Source organism: Triplophysa dalaica, chromosome 23 (assembly GCF_015846415.1).
Source record: "Triplophysa dalaica isolate WHDGS20190420 chromosome 23, ASM1584641v1, whole genome shotgun sequence".
NCBI classification, from domain to species: domain Eukaryota; kingdom Metazoa; phylum Chordata; class Actinopteri; order Cypriniformes; family Nemacheilidae; genus Triplophysa; species Triplophysa dalaica.
Window position 1 is genome coordinate 5,194,625 of NC_079564.1, and position 22,442 is coordinate 5,217,066.

At 38.8% G+C, this 22,442-nt stretch overlaps 1 protein-coding gene across 1 annotated transcript; it reads right to left on the bottom strand.

Annotated features, from left to right (window-relative positions):
• Window positions 1-17,878: 17,878 nt before the first annotated feature.
• Window positions 17,879-21,522, bottom strand: c1ql3a (complement component 1, q subcomponent-like 3a). The gene is made up of 3 exons (XM_056738394.1): window positions 21,139-21,522; window positions 20,327-21,026; window positions 17,879-19,175 (listed from the first exon to the last, which is right to left on the bottom strand). The coding sequence occupies exons 2-3, from the start codon at window positions 20,909-20,911 to the stop codon at window positions 18,996-18,998; spliced, it is 765 nt and encodes a 254-aa protein (XP_056594372.1). The 5' UTR covers window positions 20,912-21,026; window positions 21,139-21,522; the 3' UTR covers window positions 17,879-18,995.
• Between the last annotated feature and the right edge of the window lie 920 nt (window positions 21,523-22,442).

Consider the following 22,442-nt stretch of genomic DNA (forward strand, 5'->3'; position numbering starts at 1 on the left):
TTTAGAGAAGGTTTTTTCTTTTGTTCCAAGCAATTCTTTAAAGATTTGAGACCAAGACAGTGCGAGATTGAGTCAAGACCAAACTAAAGAACTAATTTTCATCTTGAAACGTTTTGATTTGAGATTTCTTAATTATATAAGATTTTACAATTTCAAAAACCAAGATCTCATAGATTGAATTTTTTACAATAGCTCCTCACTGCAGAACGCGAGATCCAGGGAGCATTGTTGGATCCAGATCCAGTCTCCTTCCCTCCATTTTAATTGGTCGACACTGGATGCAGTCTCCTCCCACTGCATTTTTATTGGTCAACAGTTTCCAGCAGCAGTTTTGCCACAATGCATGTCATACTTGTGCTGTTGCTCTACCATTTCCGCTGAAACTAAAGTTATTGTTTTGATGGAAAAACAAACTTGCTGAAGACAAACGTTATTTATTTATGTACTTTTAATAACGTATTTTATTAGATTAAGGGTCAGGGTTTGGGTTAATATATATTTAATTGTGATCATTACTTAAAGGCGTATGCAAAAAATGTCTCGACTTTATTGCTCAGTGTTCTGACACATTTTGTTTTGAACGACCTTTTGATTGTTCTTGTACAATTTTGTGGTGCTATTTATTTTTGCTAATATTTATTCCATTTATCCACCTTCTTTAGTACTCGTGGGAAAAGTTTGTTATTAATTTAGAATTTAGAAGTTAGACATAATTAATATTGCATATAAGAATTTATAGTCCGTTTAATATTTGACCTGTGGATCTCTCTCCTATGTGTACTTTCACTGTGCGTGTGTGCGAGTGTGTTTGCGTGTGTGCATCCATGTCAATGTGTGTAAATATGTATGCATATTGTGTGAGTGGAGCATTTGTATGTCTGTCTTTTATTGTTTTCACCTTTTTCTTGTTTTTACAGGTATATGCCTTTAGTTGTTTTTTTTGTATTCAATGTGTCTCATGTACAGCTTCTTTGTAACAATGAAAATTGTAAAAAGCACTATGTAAATAAAGTTGAGTTGAGTTAACTGGCGAGTGACGTGACCTGAAAAAAAATGTCAACCTTCGTGGAAGACGATTGACGGGCGTTCGCAGCAATTGCGGCACCAGATTCACGTCATTCTCGAATTCGGGTAAAGGCCTACGCGTCTTTGCAATGACTTTATGTAATTTACTCGCGCAAAATGCTTAATTCGTGTTTGACGTAAAGTTAAAGCGAAACACAACTTTTGTGTAACATTTTTTTATTAATCAAATGTAGACTTTGTAGAATTTAGACGTTAATAGGAGCAAAAGTTAGCGACCACGGGTTGCAATTTACTCTCTAAATTGCAGCTTAGTACAGTATATAAAGTGTGAGGATCTAGGATCCGACCTCGCCCCATGGATCTTGTTTTCTGCAATGCAGACCATCAAATTTTTTGCACAATCCTGCATTCTCCCAGTCATGATTGATGCCCTTAACAAATGGAATCCAGTTATCAGACCAACATTTCTAGCCTCCCAAGTTGATCCACATCAGCTTTAATGGTATAAGAGAGAACATCACTGCCAGCTCTCTCCAAAAAACACCAACCTTCTCACCTCAAACACCTCAGGAGTGCACATGCCCAGTCTCTGGGCAGCATGGCAGCGTTACAGGGTGTGTGTTGACTGTGTCACGTATAGTGAAGAAAGAACAGCCGGGGTGGAAGGGAGGCATCGCTGTACACTGCTCCTCTGAAGCGTGCCGGAACATTCCTCACAGATTTTGGTGTCGGCTTCTTTCTCCTAAGTCCCTGGGAGTGCTGTGTTTCCATGGTGATCGAAAGTTATACGAGCCATCTTTATTCATTTCTGTAGCCCAAAGGGCCGGAGAATAACTAAGGATGGGGAGAGATAAAGAGATGAAAAAGAGAAAACATGAAGTAAGGTGAGAAAAAAAGCATCTTTATACTCTTTTGAAAGGAATTAAAACCAAAGATCAAGCTTAAAGGAACAGTTCACAAGACATCAAACTCAGCACACATTTGTAAAAATGTCTGTGCCTTAAGTCTCCCTGATCCCAGCAGCATATGACACATGAAAAATACACAAAGCTCTCAACGGAGAGATTCATTCACACAAACAAACAAACAATCACAAACCCTGTACAACTTTCATATCCCATCACAGCCACTGGGCTCTACGCTTCTAATCTGTCTGTGTGCGGTTCTGTATGAAGTTTGCCGCTCTATTAATAGTTATCTGGAACTGAGCCACAGAACCAATATTTTATTCTGATGCCGAGTCTGTATCACCAGCCTTCTCAAGACCTGCCTGTTAAACATCTCTCTCTGTCGGCCCATTTCTCCAAGTCCCGTAGGACGCTGTGGAGGTCAACACTGCTGACATCATACTGGAATATTGTTGAGTGTGTGAGCACACACATACTGTAGAAACACACAAACACAGTTAGTGTTCATATTCTTCTATAGATTTTACATCCTCAACTAAAATTTACTGAGGTTCAAAAAGAAAAGAAAAATGTGCTCAGAAAAATGTATTCTTTACTCAAGATCATCTCTAAAAACTTTCATTATAAACCATAAAAACCACAAAACCATTATAAAAAAAACATTTTATAGGATGTAATGGTGTTCTATTGGTTCCCATCCTTCAGATAACACCCCACCATGTGTACAGTAACATCCCAAACATTAGACACTCACTGGGACCATTATAGTTTCCCTTAAAACCAATTCACAAACAACCATTAAATCCAGTAGACTTTCTGGTGGTAGTTTTTCAGCAGGGGTGGCAGGTAATTAACAATATCAAAATGTAAACATTAAGATAACATTTAGGGTACAAGTGTGCACTACATAGAAAAGATAAACTTACCAGATTGCGGAGGACGCTTCCGCTAGGTCTTAAAGCCGTAGAATATGTGCATTTTAAACCTGGTAGAAACTGGTGTCAATTTAACTAATAAAAAGGACCCAGAGGTGCTCAACACATCAACATTAGTGACATCAACATTATCGACTTTGTCAGTAGATTTAACAACTTTTTTTAAATGTTTCGTTTTGTGCTGGTCATGTTTAGAGGCGTGGATATGTCCCAGCAGTAACAGACAGATGTTCATTTTACGAAATAACAGAACCAACAATGATTATAAATTTATGCCATGAACTTCACATTTCAGAATGGAGCGTTAAGTATATCGTGATGAATTCTCTTAGCAACCGTTGTTAACACCGCAGCTTACTTCTTAGATCAGAAGGCTTTTATATTTTCAGCCGGACCGTTAAAGAACGCGACCCGCATGTATTCCGGAAATCATGTGATAATCAACCAATCAGATGACGACTTCGAACGTGCTGAAGCGTATCCAGAAAGGTGTGACATTGGCATATGATTTTCACCCAACAGGTGAGGCTGAGACTAATAAAAAAGTGACAAAACGGAAATTCACAACGTCAGGAATATGAGAAATTTTTCTCTTGTTTGGTGGGTGCATCCATACTGTCTGGCCAATCTGCAGCAACTTGTATATAACCCACGCGATATTAAAGAGACAGCTCGCATAGGTCCAAGTGAAGTCGTTTAAAAATGTGTATACACAACAATTGAAGATATTAGAGGACATGTTTTTTGCAGTATTCAACTCATATTTATACCGATTTCATCAGGCTCCGAAAATTCTTCAAATAAGAACACAAAGAATGGCCATCTCAGCCGCCATAGTTAAACTCTTGCGTCATCACAACAGGGTGTTCAACCATACCGCCGGTCCTGTTTAAAAACGTTTTGTCAGGGGTGAACGCAGCCCTGGTTTAAGCTTGTGGTCAAACCATCATCAAAACATACCTTACCCAGCATATGCTGTTTTTCTCAACAGGGAACATGCAGGTACTTTAATACAGTTGAAAGAAAAAGTATGTGAACCCTTTGGGCTTACTTGGATTTCTTCATAAATTGATTATAAATGGGTTCTGATCTTCATCTAAGTCACAACAATAGAGAAACACAGTCTGCTTAAACTAATACCGCAAAAACATGTTTTTATTGAACACAACATGTAAAAATTCATAGTGCAGGGTGTAAAAAGTATGTGAACCTTTGGGTTTAATAACTGGTTGACCCTCCTTTGGCAGCAATAACCTCAACCAAACGTTTCCTATAGTTGCAGAGCGGCCCCATCACAACGGTCAGGAGAAATTTTGGACCATTCCTCTTTACAAAAGTGTTCAAAGTGAAGATCAGAACACATTTTATGACCAATTTATGAAGAAATCCAAGTAAGCCCAAAGGGTTCACATACTTTTACTTTCAACTGTATCATTGAAAACCTTTGCCAAAACTCATAATTACGGAAAAATAGCCTAGATGAAACATGATGAGATATTATTTAGATATTAATATACCCAATTTTTATTTGTTTTATTTTCAGTACAACCTGATAAAAGCATTCTTTTCTTTTTCACTTAAGAGTATAGCTACCAAACAGCGTTCTGAATATCAAAAGCAAAACAATACTTTCAACTGCAACAATTTCTGCGTCATAACAAGACTCCATGAATGTTAAGTGATTCAGGCGAGATAGTCTAGAGTATGTGGTGTGTGTGTGAACTAATCCAGATGTCTGTGATATATTAGTTAGGGGCAGCACGGTCAAGCATGCACTGCTAACAAATTGGCTACAGAGCAATTGACCCCCCAGTACAGTTCTGTTAATGAGAGAGAGAGAGAGAGAGAGAGAGAGAGATGGGGAGCATTTTTAAAATGAGACACTTCATTCCTATAGGCCTTGTTCAGACAGAGCTCAAAACATTTTATAAGCAATATATATATATATAAGTTATATATTTAATTTAATTTTAGGAGATGTTGTGTGCCTACTTCTTTTTAAATATCTCAAATAGTTTTTTATTGTATGGTCACTCTCAAACGGTTGTCCTCCAATATCTGTCTTTATGAGGACAGACATTTGGGGAAATCCAGTGGGAAATACATTGTTCTGTGTACACACAACACCTCTGTGATGGACCAATCACATGAACTCTCTTATATAACCCATTACTGCCACACTCCATGTATTTTTTATCAACCTTTAAATATAAAGAGCTGGGAGCGTTTAATACCAACCGGACAAATAAGGGTCTGTCCACACTGTCACGATCAATAAAATCTCCTTTACAGGAAGCGTCAGATCCCCTATTATCCAACTCCAGAGTTCTCATACACCGACGGAGAGCAAGAAAAGATACAAGGCCGCTGGGACTGGCAGAGTCAATACGCCTCCCTGTTCACAGGCCTGAGGGGTCGTGTAATGATCTGTTCTCGGTGCCGAATATTGTACCTGCAATAACGTTTGAAACAAGGCAGAAGAGTTCACTTCGAATCACTTTTTTCCTTGTCTATCAGCTTCACAAGTCTATGCTAATCAGAGCCACTAAACAGCAAGTTGGGCTATTAGAAACGTTGGATGGAAAGTGGATTTTGTCAACAGAATCAAGCCGATGAAGGTGTTTGCTGTAATCTGGCAGCCTCTGCCAGCTGCTAAATAATTAGCTATCAGATGTGCGGCCTTACAGGAGAACGCTGAGCGAAATTAAGTGAAAGCCACAAATAAATGGACAGTGCCAGTTCCTGACGGCTTAATTCCGAGCATCTTAACAGACAACCTGATTTCTGCTTTACGCAGGCGTGTCTTCAGATAATTCAACATTCTTCAGAGTGTCTTGTGCTAATTAAATGCAAAACGCTCCATACAGAAATGTCACAATTGATTTATCTACTTCTGTGGCTGGTGACTTCAATCTGCTAACATGTAAGAATGAAGGTAAATTGGGGAGGAGTGACCTAAAAAGGCTGTCTTTAGGATCCGTTTTCCCTAAAGATTGTTTCATCGGACGCACGCGCGCCTGACCTCCAGTTAACTTCCGGTTTTTGTGTTTGGCTTGTGTCTAATAATATAATTAATTATTTAATGTAATTTATGTTAATAGTAATTTAAATATTTTTTTACCGTATAATAATTATATTAAATAAACGATTTGTTGAATTTGGTTGTATGTTCATTTTATGAAATAAACTATTTGTTGAACGAGTCCTGTTTGGTCACATTTAAACAAACTGTATGGTACATTGATATCTAGCGGTTGAGTTTGGTATCGCAGTCTAAATGCAAAATATTGGAGATACAAGTTTAGCCAAGTTACGGTTCTTCTCGGTTTCAGAAATAATCAACAGCCACTCTTTTGTTTGTGAATGTGAACAGGACTCCGGAAGTTAAGATGGCTTCACAAAAGTAACATATATTTATGTTGTTAAGATGAAACCATGTTTCATTTCTTCTCTTGATCTCTTGTGTGCCACTTTCTCCGTCTTACTGGTGTTTCTTTTACTTCCATCCATCCATTTTCTACCGCTTATCCGAACTATCTCGGGTCACGGGGAGCCTGCGCCTATATCAGGAGTCATTGGGCATCAAGGCAGGATACACCCTGGATGGAGTGCCAACCCATCGCAGGGCACACACACTCACTCATTCACTCACGCACTCACACCCTACGGACAATTTTTCCAGAGATGCCAATCAACCTACCATGCATGTCTTTGGACCAGGGGAGGAAACCGGAGTACCCGGAGGAAACCCCCGAGGCACGGGGAGAACATGCAAACTCCACACACACAGGTCGGAAGCGGGATTTCTTTTACTTAATAAAGTAAATTAACTTTAAACACTAAAATGTATGTTCAGTAAATAACCGCAACTCTGAGGAAAATTGCATTGCATTCATTTCAAGTTGCATACTGTAGTTCTCAATTGTTCTCAAATTAAAGTCTTCTTTTAGTCTCCTACAGTAAGATTGCTTAAGAAATATCAAAATAGACACAAAGGAGACAACGATTGTTAAAATACATGAAGAGTACGGAGATGTGAAATAAATTTTGAAAATAATCTGGATTTGGTTCAGTTTGATGGAACATTAGTTCACAATGAGATCTTTAATGTTGACTTTTGATGACAAATCTGAGCTCAGTTTGATATTTCTCAAGATTTTTGGCTTTTATCGGGAAAAAAATCTCTGAGATGCAGGACATGTATGCGATAGTTTCTATTGGCTGTTTAATCTCATTAATGTCTGGGAAATAAATTTAAGAGTTGTGATTTTTCACATGTTTCCATTCAGTCTCAAGGGAGTTCAGTTTCCACCTTTTTTCGTGTCCGTCAGCATGACGTTTTTGTGTCACCCAGCACGACTTTTAATCCAATGTATTTTAAAATGCAGCTTCTTTCATATGTAAAAATATATATCAATGCAATCTGATGGGAATTCACCCTTTTTCAAGGTGGCTCATTCGTGTGAATTCCTATTTCCTACGATCTCATTGGTGTGTTTTGACGTTTCCCCTGTGACGTTATGTTTAGGGGCGGGGTTAGGGAGGGCATTTCAATTATCGTTGTTTTGCCACCTTGTGAAACTCGAGTTTTTGTTGTGCTCACTGACACAAAAAAATGGGATATTCTTGTCCATGAACATGCATTGATAGATTCTATATGCCATATTGCCGTGAGACTGGCTTTTTGCATTCCACATAACAATCTCCATAATGGGACTAAAAAACAAGAAAGATACGCTCTTTCTGTCTGTCACTTCTTTTCTGTCAGAGAGAACGGAACTAAACCATCTTGTCATTGTAAATATATCAGCCTCTGTGTTGTCATGGTAACCATCAGAACACAGACTTATTAGGGTTATGTGGACCATGTTTGGCTTGTCTAGCTTGTCCAAAGTTCACCTCATTCCCAAGACGGCCTTCCGCGCTGGTTTTTAGTCCACGTCTTCCTTTTTGACCCTGCATCCACGGTGATGGACATGCGCTATGACCGCAAATTGTGATGGTGAGGGTGTGATTTGACACGTGTTGCCTCAAAGCAACGAGTCATGGAATGAGAAATCCACTAGGACATCAATGTCCCGGAGTTTGCGATCAGTGTATCAGCGTGGGCACACTCACACACCTGTCTGTCTGAAGCACACAGCGCATGCTTTCAGATTCAGACAGCTGACCTCTTTATCACGTTCAAAGCGGTAAAAGCAGGTTGAGTTGTTCCCTATTAGTTTGACGTTTTTGTTGAGCCCATTTGTACCTACGAGCAAGAACGACTGCGCTTGACTTCTGCTTTTGAGGTTCAGGAAGAGTATTTTAGCATCTTGTGTTGTGTATTGCTCCATCATTTTGAGTCTCTTTGAACCAGATATATTAATATAAGTGTTATGCATTAACGAGATAGTTCGCCTAAATAAAATTTCTGTCATTTATTCACGTTCATGTCATTCGAAACCTGCATAGGACTCTTCTGTGGATCACAAAAGAAGATATTTCGAGAAATTTCTCAGTGGTTTTGTATTCCTACAATTACAATTTTTAAAGATGTAATTCGATGAAACCCAGCAGTTTCATCGAATAAAGGATTGCATAGTTGACTTAAAAATGTGGATGAGTAACAATTTTTTACTACTAAACTCGGACAAAACAGAAGTGTTACTTACTGGACCGAAAACTGCTATGCGTAACAACCAAGAATACTGCTTAACGATTGACGGTTGCTCCATAAAATCCTCGTCATCAGCTAAGAATCTTGGCGTTGTATTTGACAGTACTCTCTCATTTGAAAGCCATGTCGCCAACACCTGTAAAATTGCATTTTTCCATCTTAAGAATATATCTAAATTACGTCATATGCTGTCACTGTCAGATGCAGAGAAATTAATTCATGCATTCATGACATCAAGACTAGATTACTGTAATGCACTTCTAGGTGGTTGCCCTGCGGGCCTATTACAAAAACTGCAACTGGTTCAAAACGCGGCAGCTCGAGTTCTTACACGTACAAAAAAGTATGAGCATATAACCCCGGTTCTGTCAACCTTGCACTGGTTACCTATAAAGCATCGCATTAACTTTAAGATCTTGCTTATTACCTATAAAGCCCTACATGGTCTAGCGCCGCAGTATTTGAATGAACTTCTATTGTATTACAGACCACCACGTACATTACGCTCTAAGGGGTCCTGTCAGTTGGTAATACCTAGAATTTCAAAATCAAGTGCAGGTGGTAGATCCTTTTCTTATCTAGCGCCTAAACTTTGGAATATTCTTCCCTGCACGGTCCGGGAGGCAGACACACTCTGTCAGTTTAAATCTAGACTAAAGACTCATCTTTTTAATCTTGCATACACTACACCTCCATAATATTAATCCTCAGAGGATTTAGGCTGCATTATTTAGATCAACCGGAACCAGGAACACATCCAACAATAAATGATGTACTTGTTGCATCAAAGAGTGCAGAACAGTACTCTACTCTCAGCCAGTCTTGTCTCTTTGTTCCAAGGTTACCGCAGGATGCAGTTCATGCCCAGACCTGATGGCAGAGCTGAGAATGGGAAGCGGTGACCTGACAAGTGCTAAGAGGATAGAGCTGGATAAAGGACGCGACAACTTTGTTTTTTTTCTACAACATTTCAAATGCTATTAGATTGTTAATGATAATCTTTAATTTTTATATTTTTATTAAGCCTTGTTGTGCAAGCACTGATGAGCTTGTGCAGAGGCAGCAGCTTTTGCCAGAGGGGAACTGGAATCCCCTGGTTGGGCCTGGGTTCCCCTGAGGTTTTTTTTCTCGATGGGAGTTTTGGGTTCCTCACCACCGTTTGCATATTGTTTTGCACTATCTGCCTGGCCGGGGGGGCTGCTTTAGAATTCATACTTGTATTAAATGTGTCTCATGTACAGCTGCTTTGTAACAATGAAAATTGTAAAAAGCGCTATATAAATAAAGTTGAGTTGAGTTGAGATGCTAAATAATTTCCGTTCAATATCTACACGTTTATTGTGTATCCCTAACAGTACAGATAGATTTTAGTACTAACAAACATTAAATTATTATATAGTAATTATTAAAAGCTAATTCATAACCTAATAACCTCCTTGTCTTCTTTAAGCTCTGTAAGTATAGACAAATTACAAGTTGTATAAACATAATAGCCATATAAGCATTGACAAGATACTCAAGAATAATGTGATAGGATAGGAGAGGAAAATAGAGAAAGAGTATAAGGTGAGAAGCTGTGACAAATGTGCTTTTGCTATCACCAGACAGAGCACAGCTGACTACTTTACACTGTGACAACAAACAGAGATATTAGGCATATTGGAACAGACAAGCCCCTTTAAGCTACATGGCACAATTTGCTCCGAGTTAATAGTCTCCTCTCTGGGAGATTTGATAAGCATGGAGAGTAGTGTATCACATCCCTATCCAAATAGTTCCACAGCACTGTCACAACTGATAACATCACAGCGAGGAGGTGAGGGCCAGTGTGTGTGCTTGTACGTGTGTGTGTGTGTGTGGACCTGATCTCTGCCACCTCAGACAATCAGTTGTTTACAAAGCATCAGATGGCTTCATGTTCCCAAAATGTTTGCACTGCTTGTGATAGAGTTGTCAGTGATACTATAGGGGAATTATTATTAAGTTTGTATCTTGCATGTCCACTGCACGTGTGGGTCATGAGCATGAGGCACACGAACACTTGAAACCAAATTTATACAGGAAATTATGTGAATATTGGATGTGCAAGTGTATTATAAATACACAGAAGTCCATGATTTTAGTATTCAGGAAATGTCTTAATGTATTCATCAGGAGCATGGAAATTTGACCTTTTGTGCAAAAGAATGTCACTAATTTGCTCTGAATGGTGACCTAGAAATAATTCAGAATTCTTACACTCCACAGCATCTTCAACTGCATCATCAGTAATCAAAACCCACAAAGTTTGTGCTGCTTTAAAAAAGCTTGTGTACGAGATTTAGCGACATCCAGTGGTAAGATTGTGAACTGCAACCAACGGCTAACTCCACTTCTTTTGAAGCACTCCAGAGGCTTGCACAGGACTAGCGCTGCGTCCGAAATCGCATACAGTGACGGTACGAACTGAATTAAATTAAGTACCCACCTATCGCCTGTTAAAACTGTACGTTCTATATAATATGAGTGGGTGTACTATTTATGCATTTAGAAAAACTGCATCCGCCATGATTTATGGTCATGTGACCCGTATGCTCTTTGACCTATGACGTTTTAACAACAACCTATATGCGAGTGTTTATACTACATAATTTACGTCACGAGAAATACATTTATTTGTACTTATAGTAAAAGGTTTGCCTTAAATTTTTCTGCTATATTTATTTGATTTGCTTTTGAAATTTGACCGTTGCTCAGCTCCCGTGACTTCATGGGATAGAAAAGTGTCCATCCAATCCACACTCACGAATCTCGGTGAAAGTAGTAGACCATCCGGGTATTTCTTGCCTACTGTTTTTTGCATACTGAGGTTTATTACCTGCGTTCTATTTCAAAGCACTCATCCCTATGCCCTAAGGCATTGGAATGTTTTACCCTCCGAAGTGAGAGCTCTGAAGGGTTAAAGGGGACCAAACAACTGTTTCTTGAAATGCCCTTCTGCGTGATGCGTCACCACGCAAATAATCTGTGCAAAGAATCATTGGAGTCTTTGAAGTGGCCAGTTATGAGCACTTCGGTTTGGAACGACCCTTCAGTATGGTGCCCATGGTTGTTGTCACTGCGATATTTCCCAGTTGGAACGCAGGGACTATTTGTCTACTATAGAGTATGGAAGTAGGCGATTTCGGACGCAGTATATGTTGTCAGATTTTCTCTGCTTTGCTGGAGGAGATAACGTATTGACGAAACGTGCTCCGTAGTAGTTTGTCCGTTTAGGGCTACTGTAGAAACAACATGCAGAATTCCATGTGTGGGAACCCAGGGTGTATGTAGATGGAAATAGCTCATTGAAAGGTAATAAAAACATTTCGCTTCATTATTTAAGCCCTTTAGACACATCTGAAGACATAATTATGTATATTATGTTTAATTTCTGTCAATATATCCTCCAACAAATTACACACTGGACTTTTTAAAAACAAAACCTCTCTTGGATCCAACTGTATATTTTCCCAAAATCATTTTCCAAACACCACAATTTTATTGGTTGTATTAAGGACATAGATTCTCTCTCCTTGTTTTGAGCAGTGGTGGAGGGGATGGGGCAAGTAAAGGTAATTGGACGTATTGGTTTTTTCACTGTGGATCCGTCAAAGTCCGGAAGGATTTTAGGCTGTCAGAGATGGTTTCGTGTTGGGTTTTAATTATCCTCCTTGGAGCTTTGTCAGGGACAACAGTGTCAGCGGCCCAAAGTGTTTTCCAAACAGAGCTTTAAGATCTCAGAGTCCATCGAGCCCAGACAGGGTCATCTGCCATCACAACCACCCACTTGTTTTGTATTCATACACACCAGCAGAAACACACTTCAGTCTGGAAATCAAAGGCTGAAGGGAATTTTCCTCACTCCTCTCTTTGATGTTTAAACACCTTATGATATGATGCTTTGTGAGTTTTGGTCAATGTCTCTTTGCCTTGAGGTTTTATACTGCAGTGGTTCTAAAAATGGGGGCCCCAAGATGAATCCAGGGGAGGCAAAGATTTTGTGGCATTTTATGAAATATAGAAAAATTTCATAGATTTAAAGCTATCAAACATCAGAAAAATAAGACCACCAACCAAACTAATTGTTATTCCAGCAGTGTATTATAACTGAATATGCTTTTGGTTTAATTACAAGTCTTTATTTGGAGTACCATAAAGCACTCTGCGCAAAGGGGGCCCTACAATAAAAAGTTTGCAAACCACTGATCTACTATATTAACACAACTCACATAAATCCTTTATTATGAGGTGGCTAATTTGCATACATTTTTACTATCTTATATGTAGGTTTTGGTAAGATTTGCTTTCGTGCCAGTGACAATAAGTGTAGAGGTGGGGCTTCCGTTTAGCATGTTTGCACTAATTGTGTATTTTTGTTGGATTCACATCACATGAATTCATATAAATTAGCCACCTCGTAAAATAGTTTGATTTGTCAAAAGAAACGACATTGTAACGAAGAGTATTGAGGTGTAAAATAATCGGTAGATTGTTAAGAATCTGGATTTGGGTTAATTTGATGAGAAATGTTTGAGTTCATATCGAAACATATTGACTTTTGACAGTTCTGAGCTCAAGTTGTGACATTTTTGAGATCTCTTCTGAAACTGAAGGAGACTTCTGCTTCTATTTCATTAGAAATACTTGAGCTACACGTTCCATCCTCACACAAAAGCTTTTTTCTCTTCTGACCTTGAACGTGTATAAATATTCTCAAACGCATGCGTGTGTGATGTGGAAGAGACACTTAAAGATGTTCCCCACTCACAGATGTGACACACATCAATTGATCGAACGAGAACAATTCATCTCCCCCATTTTTTCCTCCCCACCTCCAGAACCACCCTCTCACTAACTAGCCCACAAAAAAAGCGTTTATCTTATTAGAATGCGCATAGACCTGATTATAAACGAGGCATCTCTTGAGGATTATCCTTTCATTAAAAGCTCTTATGATTATCCCTGTCACATTGTCTTTTATTTGAGAGGAATCACACCGATAAATAATCATCGCAAGATAAATTTAAAGCTCAGTGAGCTGGTATACAGGGTTGCATCTTGTTCGTGATCCCCAATAAGTAGGACAACATGCCAGAATTATGAATGTCCCGTAGCTCTAACGGTTCTCAGAAATGAACAATACAGATTGATTTTACAGCTCCTCGTCTGGTCTGCAGTCCTACGATCGTCCCATTCTCTCACTAGCGCTGCTAGATAAATGATACACAGTGTGTTCCCTCAGCATTTTTATCAATTTGTATTGAATTTTGTCCTCTTTCTCTTTTCGTTCTCGCCTAGAACACGGTGTGCACGTAGTAAGTCATAAAGTATTTCAATTGACGCTTCTTATTCATTGCAGATCGAGGGATTTTTTTTTTTAAACTGTATGACCGTCTCTAGCTTTCCACTCCTGACAATAATTAAGAGACAGATCTCTTTGATCACCTTTTACACTCAAGACGAGACTATTTTTATCTCAATGCCAAATATAACTCAAGTTTTGTTCACACGGTTCTTTCTTTGTGGATGGGTGTGCTGAATCTGTTGGTGTTTATTGGAGCAGCGTGAACATAAAATGAATGCATGAAATGCATTTAATGTATACTTTTTATTAATAAATTCGTGCCCAAGGAATTGAATGTATGATCTTATACTTGTCAGTGCTATACTTTTAGTAACTTAAGCTTTAACAATTTCAAATGTTTAGAATGAAAAGTCAGACTGATCTCAAAAGAATAAATAACTTCTGTACGAGGGGTTAAAGAAATAGTTCACCCAAAAATAACATTTACTCAAACCTGCATAGCTTTATTTCTAAGATATTTTGAAGAATGTCAGTAACAACAATAGTCCATACAATAGTGAAGGGGTACCACCGTTGTTTGGTGATCGACTTTCTTCAAAATATCTTCTTTTGTGTTCTATGGAAACAAGAAAGTCAAACAGGTTGAAAATGACAGAGGGCGAGTAAAGGATGACAGGATTCTCATTTTTGGCTGAACTATCGCTTTACTTTGCATGAATCCGTCTAATATGAATTGTAAAAAAACAATTGACTATCAGGAAAAAAGCAACAATAGCGCTCTACGAAAGCAGGTTGTACTAAAACTTAAAAATTAGACTTGAAATGAATTAAGCATCTTGTAAAATAATGCCGTGAGATTGTGTTTGTTGGGGCAACGTGTACCAGCCTTTATACACATATGTTCACATATAGATACTTGAAAAAGAGAAAACAAATCATGAGAACTAGGTTGAGGCTTTTCTGGGCCAACACACCACAGAGAACAAGAATGAATTTAAAACTCACAGAGGCATTTCAGGAATCCTGAAGACACACGGCATTAAAGATTCTTTAAGATCCAGTTAAACAATTTAAGTTTTCACCCAACGAGTCTGAACAACAAACCTCCGGTCTAACATGTGGTTTGCTGGTCTTTTTGTTGAACATTCAGAATTGCTTGGCTTTTGTCAGTGCGGCTGAAAATCTGATGGTGGAGTCGAGTCATAAGTCTCTCTCGGTGTGATGGTGACCTTTCAAAGCGTGGCAATTTTATTTTCTGTTTGCATAATTAGATCATAAAGTGTGCCTGGTGATTTTGTAAAGATGTGGGTCATAAATTCATATCAAGAGCTCAGAGTTACACCAGTCCACCTGTTGGGAATTTATGTGGTAAAATAACTTTACCCTGGTAACTTTTTTATGAAGTTTACATCTTTTAACCTTTAATTCTGTTTATGTAACTGACAACTAATATACACGGTTCCTGTTTGATGGTCGAACAGTTGTTCATTTTAGGAACTGAGAATTCTGGAAATTGGGAAAACTCTTGATCACTATTTCAACATCCCAAAATAGATGGTCATTTTTTTATACTTCTAAAATAAGACACCTATTGGTTAGTCATTCGAAACAATGGCCACTGCCACACTGTCTGAGTGCCAATCAATGTTCTTCCGATACAAAAAATAAAAAGCAGTTTTGAATGATTAAATAAGCGGTTGTATAAACAAGCCTCATTTATCGACAGACAAAAAATAGTTTATAACGCAAAACGTCCTACCCGAAATGCATGTTTGATTAGAAAACCAAATCATGTTTTGAAATCTTTTCTCATTTTCTGGTCCTGATGATGATATCACGGGTGAAAGGTGACTGATGTTGAGTGATGTGGCAGTCGTGGTCACCCAAGAGGAAGGACGGCGAGTGTTGCTTGAGCAGGTGGCTTCTTGGGCAGGGTCCTCTGTGATGAATGACATCCGTTAAGGGGGAAGAAAGAGATTTTGTTTAGTCACAAAAAGAGGAAAAATTGCCCGTCAATGCTGGCCTTGGCCTCCAGAAGTCAGGTCTCGGTTGGATGAGTCACCGACCCTGTAAATCCGTGGAGTTCTGGAATGTTATTTGGAACAAGTGACCCTTTGACCTTTAAAATAGAGGAAATGAATGCTGATAATTGTAAAAAAAATCAGCTCCAGCGCATATTTCCCTCAAATTCTTATTCTTTAGATCTGAATATAAATATTTATGGGTGTTTAGTGTAATAAGGTCAGATAAATAAATGGCATGCCTTGTATGAAATCCCTCTTTATACACACAAAAAAAACACAGGAAAGATTAAAGATGGAAATCGGTTAATGTACCAAAGAAGTCCCTCATAGCACACTTACATCTCTTAGACATTAAGAAGATGTCTGTAAGATATGTATGACTTCTTACAGTTTAACATACATTCTAAGACAGTTCTCAGTTGTTTTTACACAGCAGATGTTTTCCAGATCTTTAGCAGACATCTAAAAAAATGTACCTGCTATCTGGGGTAAATTTCTCATGTCTGGGTCACATATCACCCTTTGAAAATATTTTATTTTTATTTTTGTACTAATACAGTTACGAAAATGTAATTTTTATCAATTTGCATTTATTTGTGCAATCAATTTTAATCTTTTTATATATATGTAGTTATGTGTTTCTGTACTGTAGCTCAACTGGTAGACAGGTTGTGTTGACAACCTGCCGGATCCGTCAAAAAAAAAGAGAACAAACTGGTAATAATATATCATTTTATATCAATTATTTTATAAAATAAAAGGAGAGATTTATTTTCATTCTTAGTTTTTTTTCAAATTTTTGTCACACCTCAGGAAGGTACAGTATATTTGTCAAGTACCCCCAATCTGATCATTTTTTTATAAATGTACATAAATTATATTATTGTAGGTTGAAATATGACCCATGCATCTTTTCTGACAGATTGCAAATATACATCAAATTCTATTAAAGCAACCGGACCGTTCAGAATTAGCTCGGTCACACAGAGCTCTCCTACGAAATGAAATGTAATCCATATGAGTGTGCTTTTTATCAACTTATGTTCTCTTCCGAGATATCAGCATCTGGTTGACGTTATTAAAGGACTGAATTCATCTGGAGTGATTCATTTGCGTTCATTCACAGGTGTAGAGGCCAGACCTCCATCTGGGGTGTTAAGTTCTTCATGTGACCTTCACCGTCCACCCTGACTGAATTTTAATCTGAAAGTGAGAAATGATCATTTAAAGCCCAACAACCTTTCAAGTCTTTCGAGTCAACTCCGCTGTTTAGAGGGAAAACAATGTCATACTTTTAAAAGCAAGTTCTAATCCGATGTTTTTATTCTGATTCTTAGCATCTTGCTAATTCAGACATGATCAACTGAAATGACAACTGACAACTGAAATGCTTTGATTTGAATTTATGATTGATAAAATTTTTAGCATTTAAGTCAATAAGAATTCAAAAATGATCCACTTTATTTAGTTTTTGGTCTTTTTTCACAATTAATCTTTTATTACTGGCTCTGCCTCTCTGCCTTCCTTTTCTGATGATGTCCTCTAGGGCAGGTTGGGCTATTGGCTAATGTTAACCAAAAGCCAAAGCTGATATTTCGCCATCACGTCTTGGTCCAAAACCTCCTTAATAGAAGGTGCCGACAATAATTACCCACAATACAACTCTCATTAAGATCTGGCTCTGGTATATGGAACCACCTCGCCATCCAATCAAATTTCAAGATGCATAAAATAATTTCCTGCCCTCCATCATTTTCCCACTAAGTATTTTTTTCCCTCTGAAATACATCACATGGTTGTAAAATGGGTTGCGATTGCCATTTCAGATTGACTTCTAAGTCAAGCGTTACGATTTATACATCAAAACTCTCAAAAGTCAGATTAAACTGATATTTAAACCCTATTCATTTTCATATAACTGAACCCATTGATATATTTGCTGGGTTTATCTGAACAAACAAGAAGAATGCACATATCCGATCAAATTTCCATTTAATGGAAAACGTGTTTGAAGAATTGGAGATGTGAATGAGAATTACAGCAGCAACACAGGAAAAATAATCCTCAAACATGAATTCATCACACACATTCCTCCACACCCCATCCTGGAGAGTGACACGTCGCTACATCGCGATCACCTCATGCTCTCCCAACAGTTTCACTTTAAAAACGAAAAAAGTTAAACTACCCATTACCATATTTACACAGAAAATAAGATGCAATAGTCACATTCTGGAAATCTCTGAATATAGATATACATGTTTACATATTAACACCCATACTCTGCATAGTGCTCTAAATATCACACGAAACATATTCCTCTTCGGTCTACACCGTCCGTGTGCAATTCAAAGATGTCGACTAACGTTACACAAAAACAGAACTGCATGTTTTTGACACAGTAATACTGTAGACTACAGTGAAACGCAGAAAGCATTGACAATTCGGGAATATTTCACCGCAAGCAATTGGTACCGAGGTATATTGTTTTGTTTTACGTTCCTAATTCACAAATAGTTCCTTCGCTCACAATAGTCAGGGACAAGTGTCTGCAGACATTTTGCAGATCTATATATATATATCATGGAACACAAGAGGATCATTTTGGTTACATTTTCTGACTGATGGTGGGCTGATATGCAAATGAAGATATTTAAGCATCATGAAACTCTTTGAAGATCTGACAGCTATTGTTGGCTAATTCTGAGATGGTCTGGTAATGACAAACGGTGACGGTATCTGAATTACGCGTATCGTAGTTTACTTCATTGCACATATATCTGATTATGTCAGGTTACATATAAAATATCTCACAGGCTTCTTTGACAGACACAGAACGACGGACACTCCAGTAACTCCTTTAGATGCTTCTTTGTAGATTCTTGATATATTTTCAGGTTTAAATCTTTCCAGTGCTTGACCGTTTTTTTGGTTCGATCTTGATCTCTGGATCATCGGGCAACAAGTTCTGCTTCCACACCCACATCTACACGACAATGATGTGAGTGTTTCAGCAGGTCGGGCTGCTCGTGCCGGGGCCAAAAGAAAATGGTGCAAAAGGAAAAAGCGAAGTGGGAATAGAGACCATCTCGAGAAGGAAAAGCCAGTGCGTGCGTCCTAATCGGCATAAATGATAAAGCCAGAGAAGGTGCTGTACTTGTTGTTGTTCCCCCCGTGGGCTTTGCCTCCGTCTAGTTTGATGTAGATCTCATCGCCGGGTTCCAGATGAAGAACGGCACTGTTGCTGGCATAGTCGTAGTTCTGATCTGCGTCCTGTGCAATTGCGCTGGCACGGACCTGCGGGTGGAAAGGAGAATTTTAGTCAAAAGGTTTGCATATAGATGTATAGAACATGCTTTGACCTGATATTCTGCTAAAAAAACAGAAAAGGTTTAAGATCATTAATGATGAAGAAATTATATTTGGTTATATGCACACTATCATCATGATATCATATGTTAATGCCACAACCCTAAATCTTTGTTATTTTAGAAAAGCACTGAACTTTCACTTTAAGCTACACCAGGGTTTACAACCAGGGCATATACCGTATGTCAGATAGTAAAGTTTGCAAAAAAACGTATTTGGTCTCATGAGGAACTAAAATGTAAGCATCAACGCAAACTGTAAATTAGCTCAGGCATATACAACATTGATTTCTGGAGTGTGTGCAGAAAATCCTATAAGTGGCTTCTGAATATGTAGTGTTCATAATATGTGTGTTTGGTGTTACTGGAAACATGAAAGTGGAACTGCTAGCTGTTGCATTTATTATCGTTATTTTAGAGTTTGTATTTAGGTGTAAATATATTTAAGCCATTCATTTTCAACTTGGAAAAATTGGTTAGTGAGGGATTTATTTAAACCCCTGCATTAGCTCAAATTTGATACCCCTTTGAGATATAGTTCATTTCAGTAGAAAACAAATGTTTTTAGTCCCCGGGATTTTGTTATTTAAACAGCAGGAAAAATAGTAAAATAGACTGTACTGAATTAAAATGCATTTCTTAAATCAAAACATGGTTATATTAATTAGACGTTTGACAACTAGTACTGGAATACAATTATTAATTATAATTTTATATAATTATTATTATTATTTAAACCACATAAATATCAGTAAGGTTGATATTTCTAAAACAAATAATGTATCAATAAACGATCAATAATCATCTTTAAATTTGTAGCTATAGGTCAAACACCACATAATCTGAGCAGACACATGCAAATCTTCTTTAACAAGACGCATGTGTGTTAAACTATCCAAAATGCATAGTATGTTAAAATATTCTCTGAATAAGGCATTATTGGAGACTTTTAAAAATGTTTCCAGAAAGAAAGAACGATACGGTTCAAAATTTGTTAAACTACAGTTACCTCGGATGTTGCGTAATAAACTAAATATATATTTCGTATGTGCTTGATAAAGCGTTTGTGCATGTGCTCACCTGGTTGTTCTTACACAGGTCAGCCCACATGCTGGTTCCGTCTCCTCCTCGCATGAGCACATGGTAAGTAAAGAAATATATTCCCGGAATGGAGCAGGTGAATTTCCCCGTGGTATGGTCGTAATGATTCCCAAGGTTTGTGACCACATCGTCAAACTTCAGCAGCTCGTAGCCCTCGTGTTGCTTTTTCAGCCCTGCGTAAAAGGCAATTTTGGGTACGGTGCTGTAGGTTGCCGCGCTGATGGCACCGGTAGCCACGTTCGGTCCCGGTTGCCCCGGTAATCCAGGTCGTCCCGGGTCTCCTCTCTCTCCAGGGGGTCCGGGCGGTCCAGGTTCCCCAGGTGGGCCCCTCGGTCCCACTTTCCCCGGGCGACCCGGTTCGCCTTTCGGACCTTGTATAAAAGTTGGTAACGACTGCATGAGATTGCTGTCCCGAGCCGTGTCTGCCGATACGGTGCTGGTCGGAGATTTCGTACCGTACGGATCGCAAACCATCCTGCAGGTGCCGAGCATCTCGTAATGCGCGGCGGAGGTCCCGGCAGAGCTCACCAAAACCGGGATGAGTATCACCAGGACCAAAACCATGACCACGCCGAGTATCCCAGCCGTGATCAGCCGCTTCCTGCCGACGAGTCGCGTCAGGACCGGCCGGTCCTCCTGTCTGCTTTTGGGCGAAATTTTGAAGGCTGGCGAGGGACCCCTACGGAAAAGAAAAAAGTCCGATCGGTTTTCTTATTGAAGTTTTGGCCGCGGCCCCGAACGCTTCTCTTTTTTTTCTCCTCTTAACTTCTTTTCTGCTGATGTTGGCTTACTCAAGTCGCAGTTAACCGCGCAGCCCTGCCTCAGCATCAGCACCACTCCAGACGCGCAACACCATCAGCATATCTCCATGTGGACAGCCAAAGGACAAACTCCACTGACAGACGGAGAAAAAGCACTCGAACGCTCACGGTTATCCGTCCTTTGCTTTGAAAGTCTTTCCTTTGTGCGCAAAAGACGCGGTGAACTGGGAATCGCCGGATAAAGGTGGATGTCATGAAGATCTGGAGAAGATCTGTGAGTGTGTGAGCGCGAGCGCAGCACAGGACACGGGAGAGAGGGAGGGAGCTCGAGCTCTGTCTTAAAACACCAAAACGCACAACCACAGACACTCAAGAGATTTAATAACTATTCACGAAAGAGAAAAAGCAACTTAAACCAATTCACACTTTAACTTTTTAAATAAAAAAATAGTGGCTGTCACATATAAGTTAAAGCAGTTACTATAGCTGCACTTTGGAGACACTGTTTTTCGCATTTGTACAGAACATTTGAGTAAAATTAAAATTAATATGATTCTTGTTCTTTAATTCACCTTCATGCAGTCCATGACCTGTATATGACACTTTCTTCTGTGGAACACAGAAATGTCTTCCAGTCAGTACAATGGAAGTCCAATGTTGTTTGCTTCCCAACATTCTTCAAAATAAAAGTTTGTGTTTTGAAAGAAACTCATACAGGTTTGGAATTACCTGAGGTTAAATAAATAAAAAATAATACTTTTTTGGGGGTGAACTGTCCCCTCTTAAAACTTGCCTCATTGTGCCACAATCTTTCATTTTTTAAATGAACAGCTAATACAAAAACATATAAAGAATGTTTTAAACCGGGTGCTTGAATCAAGCGGAACCATTGCTGGACAAAACAAGCTTTTATGCCATTTTCCTTGCGGCCGCATCCCCATGTTACAACTAGCCCCGGTGTGCCCTATATTTAACATGGATATCAAACACAATAACTGAAAAGATACAAATTAAACATTTTGATGCTTATTTTACCAAACTGAAACATCGTTTTTATAAACTGTAGGCCACGCAACCCCACTTTTTTCGTCAAGTTGACGTTCTAGGTCACTGCGCTGTAAAAAAAATCAAGCTATCGGAAATGTTTATGCACCATAGCGTGCGGAGTCCCTGAGAATGAACTTTGAAGGTAACAGCACAACCGCCGAACGACACCCTTGCCAATAGTATAGACCTGCTAGTGACGGGATGCCACTACAACGCGCAAGAACAGATCCTTTATTTAACTATCCGGGAATCGACCTCTCTCTGCAGCACAGCGGTTTAGAAGCATC